The sequence below is a fragment of the Grampus griseus genome (assembly GCF_964374135.1).
Source record: "Grampus griseus genome assembly, chromosome: 1".
NCBI lineage: Eukaryota > Metazoa > Chordata > Mammalia > Artiodactyla > Delphinidae > Grampus > Grampus griseus.
In genome coordinates this window covers 32,406,224-32,425,539 of record NC_139017.1, presented here as the reverse complement: position 1 = coordinate 32,425,539, position 19,316 = coordinate 32,406,224, and the positions used below count along the sequence as shown (strand labels likewise).

The 19,316-nt window shown below is 40.9% G+C and overlaps 1 protein-coding gene across 2 annotated transcripts in view; it reads left to right on the top strand.

The window, feature by feature from the left end:
* The window catches only part of ACBD6 (acyl-CoA binding domain containing 6), a 232,868-nt gene extending 217,952 nt beyond the window's left edge, over positions 1 to 14,916 (top strand). For both annotated transcript variants that reach the window (XM_082666628.1, XM_082666627.1), the window contains one exon: positions 11,983 to 14,916. In XM_082666628.1, the coding sequence (XP_082522754.1) occupies positions 11,983 to 12,137 (155 nt within the window). In that variant the 3' untranslated portion in view covers positions 12,138 to 14,916. The remainder of the gene's footprint in view (positions 1 to 11,982) is intronic.
* The last annotated feature ends 4,400 nt before the right edge of the window (positions 14,917 to 19,316 follow it).

Sequence of the window (19,316 nt, the reverse complement as noted above, 5' to 3'; positions counted from 1 at the left end):
TAATCATTTATTCGATTTCGTTACTAGTTACAGGCCTATTCAGAATGTATATTTTTTCTTGTGTGAATTTTGGCAAATTGTGTCTTTCAAGGAATTGGTCCATCTCATATAGATTATCATATTTGTAGGCATAGAAATGTTTGTAGTATTCCTTTTTATCCTTTTAATGTCTATTGGACCTGTAGTAATGTCCCCTCTTTCATTTCTGATATTAGTAATTTGTGTCCTCTCTTTTCTTATTTAACTTGGCTGGAAGCTTATTGATCTTATTGATCTTTTCAGAGAACTACCTTTTGATTTTATTGATTTTCTCTATTGATTTCGTGTTTTCAAGTTCATTGATTTCTGTTGTAATTCTTTTTTTTTCTGCTTACTTTGGATTTAATTTGCTCTTCCTTTTCCAGTTTCCTAAGGTGGGAACTTAGATTATTGATTTTATATCTTTCTTCTTTTCTAATACATGCATTCAATGCTATAAATTTCCTTCTAAGCACTGCTTTTGATGCATCCCATAAATTTTGATAAGTTGTGTTTTCATTTTCATTTAGTTCAAAATAATTTAATTTCTTTGATATTTTTTTCTTTGACCAATGTATTATTACTTACTACAAACTTACTATAAAGATACAGAAACCAAAACAGTGTGATATTGGTGTAGGGTGAGGTGTATAGATCAATGAAACAAGGTAAATAACCTAGAAATAGACCAAACCACACATGGGTAATTGATTTTTGATAGAAGTGCCAAGGTAAGTCAATGGAGGAAAGGATACTCTATTTAACAAATGGTGCTGTCACAGTTGGACATACACATACATACTGGGGGGAAGAAAAGCCTCAACCCTTTTCTCATACCCTCCACAAAAATTATCTTGAAATGGATCAGAGACCTATATACATAAGAGCTAAAATATAAAGAACTAGAAGAAAATGTGCAAGAAAATCTTTGTGATCTTGAGATAGACAAAGACTTCTTATATAGGACACAAAAAGCACAAAACATAAAAGAAAAAAAATAAATTGGACTTCATTCAAAATTTTAAAATTTTACCCTTCAAAAGATACTGTTGGGCTTCCCTGGTGGCACAGTGGTTGAGAGTCCGCCTGCCGATGCAGGGGACACGGGTTCGTGCCCCGGTCCGGGAAGATCCCACATGCCACGGAGCAGCTAGGCCTGTGAGCCATGGCCGCTGAGCCTGCGCTTCACAATGGGAGGGGCCACAACAGTGAGAGGCCCGCATACCACACACACACACACAAAAAAAGATACTGTTAATAAAAGACGAGACACAGTGGGAAAAAATATTTATAAAACATATTTGGAAAAAACTTATATCCAACAATATATAAAGAATAATTGTAACTTTATTAAAAAGACACCCCAATTAATAAGTGGACAAAAGATTTGGATAACTCACCAAAGGTAGATGACTGGCAAATAAGTATGTAAAAAGATGTTCATCAGTAGACATTAGGGAAATGTAAATTAAAAACCACAATAAGAAGACCTGACTATACTATATAGTACCTATACTATACGTACTAGAGACATAACTAGAATGGCTAGAAAGAATTTTAATGATAATAACAAGCGCTGACAAGGATACAGAGCAACTAGAATTCATACATACTGGTGGGAATACAAAGTTTGGAAGTTTGGTAGTTTCTTATTCAAGTTTAATGTTCACTTGCCATGTGACTCAGCAGTCCCACTCTAGATATTTACCCAAAAGATGTGAAAACATAAAAGATCCATACAAAGACATGTATCCAGGTGTTCATAGGATCTTATTCATAATGGCCAAAAACTGGACACAAGCCAGATGCCTGCATACTTTTATACAATGGAATACTACTCAGCAACAAAAGGGAAAGAACTACTCATACCTGCAGCAACATGGATGGATCTCAAAAGCATCATGCTCAATGAAAGAAGCCAGACACAGAAGACTATAGGCTGTATGATTTCCATTTCTGGAAAAGGCAAAACCTAAGGACAGAAATCAGATCAGTGGTTGCCAGGGGCAATGGGTGGGGGTAAGAGGATTGGCTGCAGAGAGGCCAGGAGGAACTTTTGGGGGTTATGGACATGTCTTATGTCTCTATTGTAATGGTAGCTGCACAAGTAGACACATTTGCCAGAATTCAATTTTTAAGAAGAATGAATATTACTTCAATTTTAAAAAAAAAGAAGAAAAACCAGGGAATCTTGCTCTGTATGTTAACTGGCACAATCCAAAGTGGATGAAGAATCTGGGATGGACAAGATGGCGGAGTAGAAGGACCTTGAGCTCACCTCTTCTCACACGCACACCAAAATCACAACTAACTGCTGAACAGCCACTGATTAAAAAGACTGGAACCTACCAAAAAAGATATTCTACGTCCAAAGACACAAAGAAGAAACCACAACAAAACAGTAGGAGGGGCGAACTCGTGATATAAACAATTCCCATACCACCCAGGTGGGTGACCCACAAACTGGAGAATAATTATATCGCAGAAGTTCTCCCACAGGAGTGAGAGTTCTGAGCCCCACATCAGGCTTCCCAGCCTAGAGGTCTGGCATCGGGAGGAGGACCCCCAGAGTACCTGTCTTTGAAGGCCAGAGGAGCTTGATCGCAAGAGCTGCACAGGGCTGGGGGAAACAGAGACTCCACTCTTGGAGGGTGCACACAAGGTCTCACATACACCAGGACCCAGGGCAAAAGCAGTGACTTTGTAGGAGCCCAGGCCAGACCTACCTTCTGGTCTTGGTGGGTCTCCTGGGGAGGTGGGGGGGCAGCTGTAGCTCACCCTGGGAACATGGACACTGGTGGCAGTGGCAGAAATATTGGAGAGCGTCATCTACATGAACTCTCATGGAAGGCAGGCATCTTGCCTTGGTCATAAGCACCGAGGCCTGGCCCCACCCAACCGCCTTTAGGCTCCAGTTCTGGGACGTCTCAGGCCAGACAACCAACAGGACAGGAACACAGCCCCAGCCATCAGCAAATAGGTTGCCTAAAGACTTCCTGAGCACACAGCCACCTCTAGATAGGTCCCTTGACATGGCCCTGCCCACCAGAGGGCCAAGACCCAGCTCCACCCGTCAGTGGGCAGGCACCAGTCCCTCCTGCCAGAAAGCCTGCACAAGCCTCCAGACCAGCCTCACCCACCAGGAGACAAACACCGGAAAACTACGATCCTACAGCCTGCAGAACTGAGTCCATAAACTCAGGTCAGAACCTACCCTGGGAACAGCTGGTCCCTGCCCCTGAGTGATGAGAGGGGAATGCACTGCTGGGACGAGGACCACTTCTCCAAGGTTGAGAAATGTAACTAACCTACCACAGAAACAAAAATACAAATAGAAATTTAAACAGAACGAGACAGCAAAGGAATATGCTGCAGACGAAGTAACAAGATAAAACCCCAGAAGGACAACTAAGTGAAATGGAGATAGGCAATCTACCTGAGAAAGAGTTTCAAGTAATGATCATAAAGATGATCCGAGAACTCAGGGAAAGAATGGATGCATAGATGAAGAAGTTACAAGAAGTTCTCAGCAAAGAGAAAATAAAGAACAACCAAACAGAGTTGACACATACAGTAATGAGATGAAAAATACATTAGAAGGAATCAATAGCAGAATAAATGAGGCAGAAGAACGAATCAGTGAGCTGAAGACAGAGTGGTGGAAATCATTGCCATGGAACAGAATAAAGAAAAAATGAAAAGAAATGAGGACAGTTTAAGTGGGATATCACATGCACTACCAGTCACATTATAGGGGTCTCAGAAGGAGAAAGAGAGAAAGGGCCTGAGAAGATATTTGAAGAGGTAATAGCTGAAAACTTCCCTAACATGGGAAAGGAAACTGTCACCCAAGTCCAGGAAGCACAGAGAGTCCCATACAGGATTTAGCCAAGAATTAACACACCAAGACACATAGTAATCAAACTGACAAAAATTAAAGACAAAATATTAAGAGCAACGAGGGAAAAGCAACAAATAACATACAAGGAGACTCCCATAAGGCTAGCAGCAGATTTTTCAGCAGAAACTCTGCAGGCCAGAAGGGAGTGGCATGATATATTTAAAGTGATAAAAGGGAAAAATCTACAACCAAGAATACTCTACCCAGCAAGGCTCTCATTTAAATTTGATGGAGAAATCAAAAGCTTTACAGACTAGCAAAAACTAAGAGAATCTAGGACCACCAGGCCAGCTTTGCAACAAATGCTAAAGAAACTTCTCCAGATGAAAAAGAAAAGGTCACAACTAGAAAAAAGAAAATTACAAATGGGAAAGCTCACCAGTAAAGGCGAACATACTGTAAAGGTAGGAAATCATCCACACACAAATGATATCAAAACCAGCACCTGTGAGAAGAGGGTAGTACAAATACAGGATATTGGACATGCATTTGAAATTAAAAGACCAGCAACTTAAAACAATCTTGTTTATATAGAGACTGCTATATCAAAACCTCATGGTAACCGCAAACCAAAAATCTACCATAGATACACACAAAAAAAGAAAAGAAAAAAGAATCCAAACACAACTCTAAAGTTAGTCATCAAATGACAAGAGAAGAGAACAGAAGAGGAAAGGAAAAAAAAAGTCCTCCAATGTACCTAGCTAAGCACTTGTGCTTTGAGCATGCGTGTTTCCTTCTGCCCAAATCCTGAATGAGGTACTATACTAGCTACCCAACCCTCCAACCAGGCGGATCAGAATTCAGAGAACCTGAAGCAGCCTTGAGGTCCATAGGCTCACATAAGAATATGATTTCCTCTATAATAAACATAATAGTAGCTCCCATTTAATAAGCATCTACTATTTGAGTCCTCTAGTAGACCCTGGACATGCATTTTCATTTGCCTAGGAAGACCATCTGAGGATAGTTACTCAAGGTCACACAAACCCAGCTTGGATTCTAGAATCCATGTTCTTTCTATGGCACTACTTATAAGGGCCTGTGCACCTGGGTCTCCAGGTTAATGTGGCAGTTTCCTCCTTTCGGAGCTGTATCCCTATTCTGAATGTAGGCATTCTTGACTGAGGTTCTGACACTCCGTATGTATCTTACTAGCCCCACCCCCCTGCAATGGTTGGACCTGACTTGTGGACTAGGTCACTGGCTGGAGTCCTGCTCCTTCAGGGATTGTTTCTGGCAACAAGGCCATTCAGTGGTGACTGTCCAGACCAGTAGTGCTGGCCCCACCCACCACCAAAGCCCAGGGGTGGCGTTAGTTCACTCAGCCTGATCTACTTTCAACACCTTCTTCAAGGTAATTACTGATGAGAGGTATTTGGATGGTCACCTTCTGTGGGCCAGCATTACATTAAGCACCTAAAATTTACTGTTGAACTTGAGTGGTACTTATCCGCCCCGGTCCCTCAGGCTGCCTGTCATCCGAGCCCACATCAGATCATGGCCAAAAGCCAATATTCCTTTGGTATGTTGACATAGTTGAAAAGGCCTTGTGCAAAAGATACACTAAGAAACAACAAATGTGAGATGTACACAGAGAGACTCTGGGTTCCTACAGAATCATGGGTTGTAGGTCATAGTTCACATTGTCATCAGGAAACTCACCCAACACAGGTTTGTAGAATTACATCAGTAGCAATAAGGAAGTTGGAAAAAGTAGTGATTGGTAAGGTTGAGAGTCATAATAAGTAGTCTCAGGTGGGAGCAGTTCATCCTATAGGCACTATCCCACACATCAGTTCTTTACAATGTGCATGAAAACCACCTGTGGCTCTTGTTACACCATGAATTCTAACTCAGTACATCTGAGGTGAGGCGTGAAGCTCTGCATTTCTAACAAGCTCCCCTAATATGCTGAAAGCCACTGATCCTCAGACTACACTTTGCATGGCAAGCCCATAGACCTCCTTGACACAGGTTTAAAAAGGAAAAAATAGAGTTGACTTACTAGGCTCTAAGTCATGCATGTAGGTGGCATTAAAACCTTCCAGCCGGGCTTCCCTGGTGGCGCAGTGGTTGAGAGTCCGCCTGCCGATGCAGGGAACACGGGTTCGTGCCCCGGTCCGGGAGTATCCCAAGTGCCGCGGAGCGGCTGGGCCCTTGGGCCGTGGCCGCTGGGCCTGCGCGTCCGGAGCCTGTGCTCCGCAACGGGAGAGGCCACAGAGGTGAGAGGCCCGCGTACCGCAAAAAAAAAAAATAAAACCTTCCAGCCACGGGCCTTCCCTGGTGGCGCAGTGGCTGAGAGTCTGCTTGCCGATGCAGGGGACATGGGTTTGTGCCCCGGATCGGGAAGATCCCACATGCCGCGGAGCGGCTAGGCCCGTGAGCCATGGCCGCTGAGCCTGCGCGTCCGGAGCCTGTGCTCCGCAACGTGAGACGCCACACGGTGAGAGGCCCGCATACCGCAAAAAAAAAACAAAAACAAAAAAAACAAAAACAAAAAACCTTCCAGCCAAGGTTCATGATCTTACCAGAAAAGTAATCATTGATAGAGGAAAAAGACCAAGCCAGCCCTGAGTCTCAGAGCATTAGGAAGATGGAGCCCGGGGTTGAGGGGTCTGGAAATACATATAGAAATCAGGATAGGGAAAGAATGCGCAGCAGTCATAGAACTAACAACAACATTGTTCAACTGTTTGAAAAGCAGAGAAGAAGGTAGCCTGGGGTATTTGAAGTCAGGCCCGGAACGCCAGACCCAGGACACTAGACTCACTGGCACAGAAAAGGCAAACTTCAAAGTCTTAACAACAAACAACGGAAAAAAATCAGCACAGGCAAACCAGCACCGTCACAAATGTCCAGAAGGCAACCAGGTATATTCCCAGATGTGGGAAGTGAACTTACCTGCTCATCTTCCGCTTCCAGAAGGAACGGAGCAAGGGAAATCAAAGCGTCCTAGTGCCAGAGGAAATAGCGTGTTCAGCAAAGAATCCAGGAGAGGATGAAGTACGGGAGCTGGAAAACTCAGCAAAGGCTCAGCTCTGCTACCCACGTCACATCCGACGTAAAGTTACGTCGCACCGAACCAATGAGAGGCCTGTGTTCCTTCTTACCTGTGTGGGGCATTATCAATACGTGTGAGTTAAGTGGCTCTAGCTGTGAAAATTGACCAATAGTGTGAGGCAGGAGGCACGCTGGTAGAGCCCTGAGTCTCAGAGTGAGGTCCCAGATCATCAGTATCAGCATCACCTGGGAACCTGCTAGGAAATGTAAATTCTCAGTCCTGCTCCAAACCTACCAATCAGAAACTGCGGGGGGGGGGGCACCCTGCAGTCTGTGGTCCAACAAGCCCTCCAGGTGATTCTGATGCAGGCTCACTGCAGTAGAGTCTAGTGAAAGCCTGGTGGAGAGAGAAGACCAGGTGTGGCAAAGGAGAATCATTATAAGTAGGCTTGATAATGGCGCTTTTAAAGAGCTGGTGGGGCTTCCCTGGTGGGGCTTCCCTGGTGGCGCAGTGGTTAATCCACCTGCCACTGCAGGGGACATGGGTTTGAGCCCTGGTCCAGGAAGATCCCACATGCTGCAGAGCAGCTAAGCCAGTGAGCCACAATTACTGAGCCTGCACTCGAGAGCCCATGGGCCACAACTACTGAGCCCACATGCCACAACCACTGAAGCCTGCACGCCTAGAGCCCATGCTGCGCAACAAGAGAAGCCACTGCAATGAGAAGCCCGCACACCACAACGAAGAGTAGCCCCTGCTCGCCACAACTAGAGAAAGCCCATGTGCAGCAACGAAGACCCAACGCAGCCAAGAATAAATAAATTAATTTAAAAAAAAGAGAGCTAGTGAAGTCTTAAAGCCTGTTTACAGGGAGAAGAAAACCCAGTAGAGATAATGTAAAATAATAATTAGTAAAACATGCTTAGTGATCAACAATGAAAACCAAAGTGGATGAATGTAAATTGTAGTAAAAATTACAAGTGAAAATTTAATAACGGGCATTAACAGTCTTTGCCTCTTAAGCTTTTTATTTCCCAACCACATCAATGTGTCTACTGGTAAGGACACCATTAGGAATTTTCAATAATCTGTATGTCTCTTTCAAATGTATTTCTCCAGCATGGTAAGGGAAACCACCTTAGGTAGGTAGCTCTTTGGCCAGAGTGATCATGTAATATAAATATATTTAAAGAGTATCCAGAAAAATTGCTAAAAATCCTGAGCCCAAAGCATATGTCTTCAGAAAGTCACACAGTACAGTAAAAATGGAGATAGTGGTGTGTATGGGGTGAGTGGGGTTTTTTTTTTCAGATTCAAATTTTACCTCCCTACTGAGCTTATCAATATAGATATCCCCTAGTACCACATATTTATCATGTCCCAAACAATATTATTTCTACCCCTCCATAATTTTCTGCTTCTGTTCCCCTCCAAAAACTTTGCTCTTCCTTCTTCTGGTTCCTTATTTTAGAGATGTCACCAGCATCTATGTGTTCTCCAAGACTAGAAACATAGGTGTCACCTTTGATTCTTCTTTTGACCATTGGATTGATTTGTTAAAGTTTTTTTTTGTTTTAATATTAAGGATATTAGCTCTTATCTGTGTTATGGAGGTGAATATGTTTCCCAGTTTATGGTTTACTTTTGTATATAGTATTTTTGTGTGTGTGGTATAGCTGTTTTAAATTTGTGTTCAAATTTATCAGTTTTAGGTTTCTATATAATCAGATTTATCAGTAATTTTATCAAGTGTAGAAATACTCAGGCTGTTTTATTCAGTAAACATTACGATCACAGGCCTTGGGCCTAAGAGCTTTTCAAAAACCTATAAAAGTACCTGAAATCTGAAACAAAATATCTTTGCTCCAGAAAACAAAAAGAAAATTGCAAAATATAAATAATTAAATGTTTAGCTAGGTGTCTACAAATATGACATTATATCAGTTTCGTTAATTATTAAATTTAGTGTTCACAAACTTTTTTTTAATTAGACTTCTACCTTTATTCTTTTTTTTTTAACATCTTTATCGGAGTATAATTGCTTTACAGTGGTGTGTTAGTTTCTGCTTTATAACAGAGTGAATCAGTTATACATACACATATGTTCCCATATCTCTTCCCTCTTGCATCTCCCTCCCTCCCACCCTCCCTATCGTACCCCTCTAGGTGGTCACAAAGCACCGAGCTGATCTCCCTGTGCTACGTGGCTGCTTCCCACTAGCTAGCTATTTTACGTTTGGTAGTGTACATATGTCCATGCCACTCTCTCACTTCATCACAGCTTACCCTTCCCGCTCCCCATATCCTCAAGTCCCTGCTCTAGTAGGTCTGTGTCTTTATTCCCATCTTAACCCTAGGTTCTTCAGAACCTTTTTTTTTTTTTTTTAGATTCCATATATATGTGTTAGCATATGGTATTTGTTTTTTTCTTTCGTCATTACTTCACTCTCTATGACAGTCCCTACATCCATCCACCTCACTACAAAGAACTCAATTTTGTTTCTTTTTATGGCTGAGTAATATTCCATTTTATATACATGCCACATCTTTATAGGTTGCTTCCATGTCCTGGCTATTGTAAATAGAGCTGCAATGAACATTGTGGTATGTGACTCTCTTTGAATTATGGTTTTCTCAGGGTATATGCCAGTAGTGGGACTGCTGGGTCGTATGGTAGTTCTATTTTTAGTTTTTTAAGGAACCTTCATACTGTTCTCCATAGTGGCTGTACCAATTCACATTCCCACCAACAGTGCAAGAGTGTTCCCTTCTCTCCACACCCTCTCCAGCATTTATTTATCAGTCCCTTCTTTATACTCCTGCCAACACTAGCTAATTTCAAGCCCCCGAAAAGGACTACCACAGTCTCTTAACTGCCACAAATGCTTAGGTTCTACAAGTCACTCTAGAATTATCATCCTAACACAGAGGTCAAATTATGCTACTCCCCTCCTCATAAATGCCCAACTTCTTAGTATGGCTTTCAAGGCTTTGTATAGTTTAACTTAAATCCAGCCTCTGCTTTTGACACTCTATATTGCTTCTCTGAGCCAGCAGACAGTTCTCTCAGCATTCCCTGTGCTCTCCTGCTTCTCTTAATGTTGTTTTGTCACTCTGCATGCCTTTTCTTCTAAGTTTACCTGGAATTTTACTCTGTCCTCAAAGCTCAGCTTACATACCACCTACTTGTAGTATTTTTCCTGATTCCTTAGCTTCCTCCTCCTCTCCCCATCCCCCTCACCTTTGCAGGTGTGTGTGTGTGTGTGTGTGTCCCCACCTGCCACAGTGTTTACTCATCCTTCTAAGTTCCTTAGAGCAGGAATCTTACCTGTATCCTTGATAGGACTGGTATGGTATGTATTCAGTAAAATACTCATTGAATCAAACTACTTACCCTTCTTGCTCTCCCTTTCTTTTAAAAACCTTTTGTTGTTGCTGTTGTGTAATATATCACACTACAAAATTGTATATAAAATGTATATGAAGAATTTAAAATGTACCTTTAAAAAATTGTATACCTACCACGTAGTTTAAGAAAGAGAACATTGCCAGTATCTTTGAAACCCCGTGTGTGTGCCTATCCAATTATATGGCCTTCCCTATACCACCCCCCACCCCAGATTAGCACTATCCCAAATTTCATACCACTATTTTCCCTTAGAGTTTCACTTCGTATTTGTGTCTCTGAACAATGGTGTTTAGTCTTGCCTGTTTTTAAAATTGTGTTTAAATGGAAACATACTGTATGTATTCTTCTAATTTGCTCTTTCCCTTCAACATTGTTCTAGAGATAAACTCATGTTATATGAAGCTATAGGTCATTAGTTTTCATTTTGGTAAGGGATTTCATTGTATATGTAAACAACATTTTATTTTTACATGTTATTCTTAATGGGCACTTGAGTTGTCTACATTTGGGGTCTATCACAAACAGGGCTACTATATGTACATTCTTGCAGATATCTCCTGGAGAACACATGCAAAGGTTTCTAGAGAGTATAACTAGGAGTAGAATTGCTGGGTCCAAGGGTAGGCATTTGTTTAGGTTTAAGGTGTAATGCCAACTTGTTGTCCAAAGTGTTGTCCCAAGTGATGCACAGTGTACACTCTCCACAGTCCAGAGGGGAGTCTCCCTTGCTCCTGGCCTCCTTCACACTTGGTATTGTCTCAGTTTTTAGTTTTCAATTATCTAGTGGGTGTGCAATGGTATCTCCTGGTTTTAATTTTTATTTCCGTGATTACTAATGTGGTTGCTCATCTTTTCATATGTTTGTTGCTATTTGTGTTTTATGTTGTGTGAAATGCCTACTTTTGACTTTAGCCCAGTTGTCTCAGTGCCATCTAATTAATGGAGCTTTGTTTCCTCGCTGATCTTCAATGCCAGCATTGTCACAATCAAGTTTCTGTACGTGTGCAAAAGAATGGATGGCCCTCTCTTCTAGCCCTTTGGTCTGTTTGTCCATCCTGGGGGCAGTACCATACCATCCTCATAATAAGTTTTGATATCTGTAGGCCCTTTTCCTCTTCCTGTGTCTTGTGTGATTGGTACCATTTTTTTAAGGTTGCTTTAGAGGGATGGTCTGATTACTAGGCCACCTTTTTTTCTTTCTTCATTTACGAATTTTAAAGTTCAGTTAGTTACCCAGTTATCCCCTCTTCAAAGACAAAACAAAATCCTTTCTTTGACATTTACAGTATTTTGAGCCTTTTGACTTAGCCTACAAACCTATCATTTTGATCAAAGTAAATGAAATACTTAAACTATTTTTGTTCCTTCCCTTCATCCCATCCTGAAGAATAGAGTCCAGAAGCCTCACAATTTTAAAAAATGTATTTGTTTGTTAGCTTCTGGGCAACACAAAGGCAAATTTGATTTTCCTAACACCGGCAAACCCACCGTCAGGCGCAGTTCCGTTACAAGGCCTCATCACCCCCAGCCACTGTCCCGTCGCCCACTGTTCAGGATTCCTTATTGCTCAGCACTTGCCTTTCCTGCTGACGTCTAGTACTCTCTGTCTCATGGTAACTTGGTTTTCGTATTTGTCGATTTTCCTGTCAGCTGCTGCCTGTGAGTTTTTGGACATTGTTGAGCTGCTGCTCCAGTCCGGCGCCGACCCCACAGTCCGAGACCAGGATGGCTGCCTGCCGGAGGAGGCAACAGGGTGCAGAGCGGTCACTTTGATGTTACAGCAGCACACGACTGGCAAGGCTTAATCAAAAGACTGGAAACCCACAGTCTATAACAGCACAGGGCTTCAGTGGTGAAAGAAAACTTCAAAAATAACCCTTCTTTTGCCACCCCTCTTTGGTATACACTGGCTAATAAAATCAGTTGTGAGAAACTGGGGTTTTGAAGTCTCAGCAATTCCTTCTACTTACATATATTCCAGCAAGTACCGTTTGGTGATGAACATGTGTTCTGTGCATAATACAATCCAATTCCGCTGAACGTGCTCTGAAATTTATCACTGTTCTAGAGGCTGGGGGAGGAGGAGATGCATCATATTTCACAATATTAAACACGACTGCTCTTTTAAAAAACATAGAGAAGGGAAGTAGAACCGGCAGTACTACACTGACAGTTAGGGAAAGTTCCCTGAAATCCCAATATGGTGGAGCTCACAGGGTCTCGTGGCATTTGGTACAGCTGGTCTGAATAAGTAGCTAAAACATCTATTCTTTTGTCAGACAGAATTGGGAAGATAGGAAAGAAGAGGGCTGTTAAGAAAGCAAAAGAGAGAAAGGGCAGTTTTGTCACGTAAGGGATATAGAAATCAGAGGAGCAACCAGATTTACGGAAAAACCTCAGAATCTTGGACATTTGAGGATGGAAACACATATTCTAGAAGAATGCACTGGTTAGGTCAGGATTCCTTAAACTCACCTTTACAAAACAGGGAGGAAACTCCCTAGGACCCTTTTAATTGGCTATCACGTTCCTGTCGCATATGGCAGCGGTCTCTGTAACTAGCTCAGACCTGAACTGTTAGGCCTGTTTGGGTCTAATATGAAACAGCCGTAATGCCCCAGTACTTAGGTGTGATTGAAGTTATTTCTGGAGCACTTCTGTTTTTTATTAAAAACATAGAGAAGTACGCCACAGGTTTTATTTAAAGGATAGACAAGTATGCCACTGGTGAAACTGGCTCCCTACATTTCCCCCTTTAAGCCTCAAGAACTCCATCTGGGAAATTCCTTGACATTTCTTATTATGTGAAGAAAGTAGATAGTTGTCATAGGAAGAGAAATGAAGAAACAAGTTGAGATGCCAAGATGACCATTTAAAAGATAATTTTTCTAACGTGTCACTCCTAAGATAGCAAGTAATAAACTTGTTTAGTGGAGCCCTCAACAATGGACAAGAGTTTCATTAGCTCAAGCTAACCGTCCTTCTGGAACAAGCCCGTCCAGAGCAGCAATGAGGCATATTACTAATGCTGCTTATTTTGTGATTTTTCTAACCTCTTATTTTCTGAGATGTAAACCAAAACCACTCACCAAGGTTATTCATTTTTTAAATGACTTCTTAATTATCTGTGGAAGTGATGAGCACGTTAGGACATACTGAAATGTTACTGTAATTCTAGCAGAGCTTTCTCTTCGTTATCTGTTCTTTTCCCACAGTCCCAGCTACATGGCAACCTACTGTTCAGCTAAATTCTCTCATGTTGCACATTAATTGAATGTGTTTTAAGTAACATTATTCATTAGTTACAGTAAAAGTGACCAAGATGTTGCATGAAGCTTTTAATTGATATTACTTTGTGCATTTTTCGGACATTAGCAAATCAAAAAGTGTTTATTCATTTCCAATTTCAGGGTAGTTATCTGAGCAAGAAGCTATCAAGGAACTCCTTTTTTCATTTCTCTTTTGTAATTCGACCTGGGTATGTATTAGACAAGTTTTTAATAAACTGTTTTGCCACATCTAAAACAGGTTGTTTTTAAATAAAGAATGTAATTTGGTTTTTATTCATTTTATTTTAAGGTTTCATATTTGCATTGAAAGCTATCACTAAAAACAGTCATCGGGCTTCCCTGGTGGCTCAGTGGTTGAGAGTCCGGCTGCTGATGCAGGGGACACGGGTTCGTGCCCCGGTCTGGGAAGATCCCACGTGCCGCGGAGCAGCTGGGCCCGTGAGCCATGGCCGCTGAGCCTGCGCGTCCGGAGCCTGTGCTCCGCAACCGGAGAGGCCACAACAGTGAGAGGCCCGCGTACCGCAAAAAAAAAAAAAAAAAAAAAGTCATCAACTTAACATTTTCAAGTGCATTTTAAAATCAGGTTCCAAAATCTATACTTTTGTTGCCCGTATCTGAATTTTCAAAAACTTTACTGTCGTATATAACAATCTGTGGATCATCTCCCTGTGCCTTATTAAGGGGAAGATTTCATTCATAAATGTCAGAGAAAACTGGATCTTGGTTTGTTTTCATTCCCCTTAAATTATTGAACTATTATGAAGTGCATCATACTTCAGCCAGATCATGAGTTCCATTGCCAAAGCTGCAGCGATTACCACCAAGCAAAGAACACAAAGATCCCACAAGCTGCATGGCACGGGTTCAACCCCGATCAGGGATTGAACCCACGCCTTCCGGCAGTGAAAGGAATTCCCTAACCACTGGACCACCAGGGAATTCCCTGAAGGTTCATTTCTAGTCGTGATTCAACTAGAACTTCAAAATAATTGTTCAGCCTTTTTTTTTTTAATGTTTACTGGGATTGGGATTTTGTTTACCTCACCCTTGGTTCAAACTCTCTGATTTGTTATTTTTAGTGTACGTGAGAATTTTAAAAATTGACTCTCCATTGTGTTCCCAAACTGGAAACCAGTTGGCTTGGAGGCATCTTTAGGTAGTGGGTAACTAAAGACGTTTGTCAGTGTTGTGAATAGTTGCTTTTTGCTACTTTACAACTTGCATTTTCCAGACTATTTATATTTTACCTTTCTACTTTAACCTCCTTCTCGGTTCCACATTTATTCTATTGTCTTGTCCTCCAGCCACCTCTATAGATGTGTGTCTACACATAAAAACATACCTAACCCCATTTTCCTATGCCCTTAATAAAGTGAAAAAGGAAATTTGTTGCTTTTTCTTCTTTTTCTTTCCTGGAGATACTGTGATCAGAACAACGCTAATGGCTTTCTGTATTTAATATTTATTCAACGCTGTCATTTACTTTGCCCTCTATCAACTGATCTAAGAGGCCCTGATTGCCTTCACAGTAGTCTTGATACACACTAGTGAAAAACAAGGAATAAAAAGAGAATCATGTAAACAAACATTACAGAGGAGGCAAAGAAAAGCATCTGAATCACTGTTACCTTCAGAACTCTTGCTTGAGTCAGCTAAATCAGTGTTAACTCTTGCGGAGTTCCAGATCACTCTCCCCCTAGAACACAGTGTTGCGCATGGAATTTTGAGGATCTCCTGAAGCCCATCTCTGAACTCCACGGTGGTCTGTGAGTCCCATATAGAACCCCTTTTTTCTGGCTTCTTGTTACAGTATTTCATTCTTGAATGAAATACAGTAATATGTTGACTGAACCAATTTTCACAGTTTTAAGTGCTTCTACCGGATGATGTATGGGGTCTTGCTGTGCCTATTTGAAAGAATGAGAGAAGTGCATCTTTTTTTTAAACCATTGGTCAAGATTCCAACAATACACATACAGTTTTATCACTGATCACCACGATTGGAAATTTTTAAAGAGGCCCTGGCCAAAAAGTTGGACCCTGACCTATTTGACCTCTGGTTCTGCTGCAGGGCAGAAATGAGCCCACATGTTCAGTTCTGTGTGACTAATGATGGCTTTTTATATGCATTTAGCTCTTTTGACTTTCAGAATGCTTTCACGGGCATTATCTAATCTGTCATCCCTCCACAGTAACCCTGTAGAGTAGGTAGTGCAAGGGCTCTTAAGGCCACTTAAAAGAGGATGAATCGGAGACATTAACAGGTTACTTAAATTGCCCAAAGTCACAGAGTGGTAGTAGAGCCACAGTTAGGACCAAGTCTGCTGAATCTCAGCCCTTTATTAGACCACAGAACTCGTGAAGTTTTGAAGCTCCTCCACCCTTCAATCCACAAATATCCCTTGAGAGCCTTCTCAATGACAGGCACTGTTCCAGGCCACTGTCATTCCCTTTTCCCATTATCATGGAAATTTAGAAGTACTTATATGATGTTATCTCAAGATATAGCATGAGATATCTTGAAAAGTCTCATAGAAATTAATAAGTTAATAATCAAAAAGTAAATCTTTTAAACCTATTATAACTATGTCTCTAATAAAGAGATAAGAAGTCAGCCAACTGAACACGTACTGTTATCGCTAATGCTTGTTAGGTAGAAGGGTAACAACCAAAGTATAATATCTAGAATCATATCTATTATAGCTTTTTTTAAATGTTTCAGCATTTTCCAGCTAAAGGGTTGCCATAATCCAGTGAACCTTTCCATTAAATAGGTATTTCTCAGCTTCCTGCCAGGTTTAACTACTCGGCTATAGGTTATTATTCCATGTACAATATGGCATCTCTGAGGATTAATGAACAAGGTGTGTGATGGGAACAGAGCTGAGCTTGGGTTGCAGAAGGGTTAGTACCCAGGCTAATGTATGCTTCAGCTGAACATGAAGACTTTCCAATGCTTATTTAGCATTTAACAGTTGAAACATGAAGGCTTTCCTCAAACTTCAGGTCCCTAAAAATGCCTTTCATAAGTAAATGTTTATCACAAAAAGGTGTGTAACCCACCAACAATTCAGTCATGAAAATATCAAGTTTAAATATTTATTGAGTGAATTTTAAATCCCAACCCCTAAGGCGTTTTGTGTCAGATGTTTCTATAGTCGTCGTAATACTATATTTGATGACTTTTAAGATGCACGTTTTTTCACATTTTAAAGTATCCAAAATGGGATGTCTTCTACAAACAATGTTATAGTTGAACTGGCAGCTTTTTTTTCTTAGTAATGCATAAACTAATGTATCTTATAGTCAATACATCTTAACTTCAATGATGTTAACAGTAATCACACCTTACCTTGTATAGGACTTTATACACAAGCATCTTAACTGAACCTCAGAATAATTATAAAAGTAGAAATAATTGGTATTTTCTCTATTTTACAAATGAGGAAATTGAAACTCAGAATTGTTAGGGAAATTGTCCAAGGTTATACAAATAGAAACAGTAGAAATGCCCATCTTTATATAAGCTTTATTATATAAATATAAAACACTTCAATATACATGATCTTATTTTTCCAGAATCAAGGTGATTTTCCAAACCTGTAATACCAAGTCCGAAAGTTTTCCCTGTACCACATTATCAGGACGAGTGAAAATGAAAACAAAAGCAACCACACTCAGAGGTGCCTTATCAGGCCTCTTCATGGATTTTATATATACATATTGGACTTTCTCCTTATAGCATAAATAGCCTTCAATGCAGTCTTTTATAATCATGTGATTTGAAAAATTATGATCATTACTGGAGCTTTACCTTGAGCATCTTTAATTATTTCAGTAACCATACACAGCTACTTAATCAGAGGGGTTTAGGTCAAAGTATAGTGATTATCAGACTAAAGGGAAAAAAAGCTTCCCTGTTATACTCATCATCTAAGGTTTATTATGCACCAAGTATGATCAATTTTTCAAATATGCATTAATTGGCATTACACTAAAGGATTGAACAGGAAACGCTATTTAATCTCATCTTTATTCACTTACTCTTGAAATATTGTTGTCATGCTGCTACTTGAAAAGCAGAACTTAATGGCTTAATCCTTGTACGGATCATCATAGTTATTACGAGTTCATAGTTTTTTATTTATTACTGTTTTTACTTTTATATATAAATTATTCAAATTTTTCTTTCCTGTGTTTTGTTACATCACTTTTTCTTCGCACAGTTATAAAATAAGTGATCGTTTTACATTTTTAATCTCTCTTCTTTTGGAAATTCATGAACTGGAGTCATTTCTGAGGGCAGTATTCCTTCTTCCAGCAAGAGAGAGCCCCCAGCCCTAAAAACCAGATCAGGATGTTCACAAGGTACATGCTCGCTTACACTCAGGACAGAATCTTCCTTGTTTCCTTCCTACATGTCTTAGAAGGAATGAACACGAGTTCTCAACCAGAACACTGAGGTTAAAACCAGAAGGGAAACATCCAAGGACCTGCCCCTATAACACGCATCTGCCTCGTGGTAGAACTCTAGGCACTCAGTGTGGGTTTCTCTTAGAGGTGGAAAAAGACCATTTGAACCTAAAACTACTGGATGCAGTGGCTGAACTTAAAGGACTGTGAGGGCATTAAGGAATAGAGAGGTGCCTTTCAGTGGGCTGCCCTGGGCAGCAGCAGCAGCAAATTCATCATCCACGCTGCAGCCAGGATTTATTTTTCCTCTCACTTGTGTAGCAATCCCGGTTCCCATTTTAATGTTTAGAAGGTAAGTTCAGTTGATGGACACTTTGTGTAATAAAAAGCTCTCTTAAAGTACGTGCACACGTACACACACAGGATAAAAAGTGGCACCACCAGTGCCCGTGGCTTTCACGGAGTACATTTGCAGAGCCCAAAGCTTAGTCCTGGATATGTTTATAGCACTTTAGCTCCGTTTGTGAGTTTGGAACCCTTCCAAAAAAAGAAGAGAAAGACATATATTATTGTTTATAATCTGCTTTATTCCGCCAAACCTTGACTGAACAGACTTGTGGATTGCTGTTTAAATCCCTCAGTGCCTTTAACTACCGATACAGAAAGTGGTTAATGCGCATTCTAAACAAAGCTTGGCATCCACTCCAGGAAATCACTTTAATTGAGAAGCATTAAATGTTAAAATGATTCTGAAAAAAATAATAAAGCCAGCAACATATTGAGTATAAAAGTCCTGGCCCATCAGTAATACAGGTTCTTGGTTATCATATTCCTGTAGACTGGGTGAGCTGTAGTTTGACAAGTGTCAAAAAACGTGACATTCAATTCCCTAGGTCACAGGCAGCCCCCCCCCCCCATCAGCTTGCCAGTGAGAAGACAACCTTCACCGTCTCTATTTTAGAGATGAGGAGAGAGCTGTCAACTTTATAAATGTTGGTTTTTCTGGAATAATATGCCAGTCCCAGGTGACTAAAATAATGAGATTTAACCCCAAAGTCCTTGCCTGGGCTTTCCACTGCTGTGCTGAAGCCATCTGTTGAAACCTATTTACCATTTTAATGGCCTTTGGGAAAAAATACTGCTTCTTTCCAACTCCAAGTGTGTGCCAAGACCACTTTTGGGGGTTTATATTATATCTTTCAGGAAGCAATAGCCAGCCTTTCCAAAATCCCCAAGCCCCTCCCAACCAACAGGAGATCCTGGTCCAGGGTTGGCAAGCAA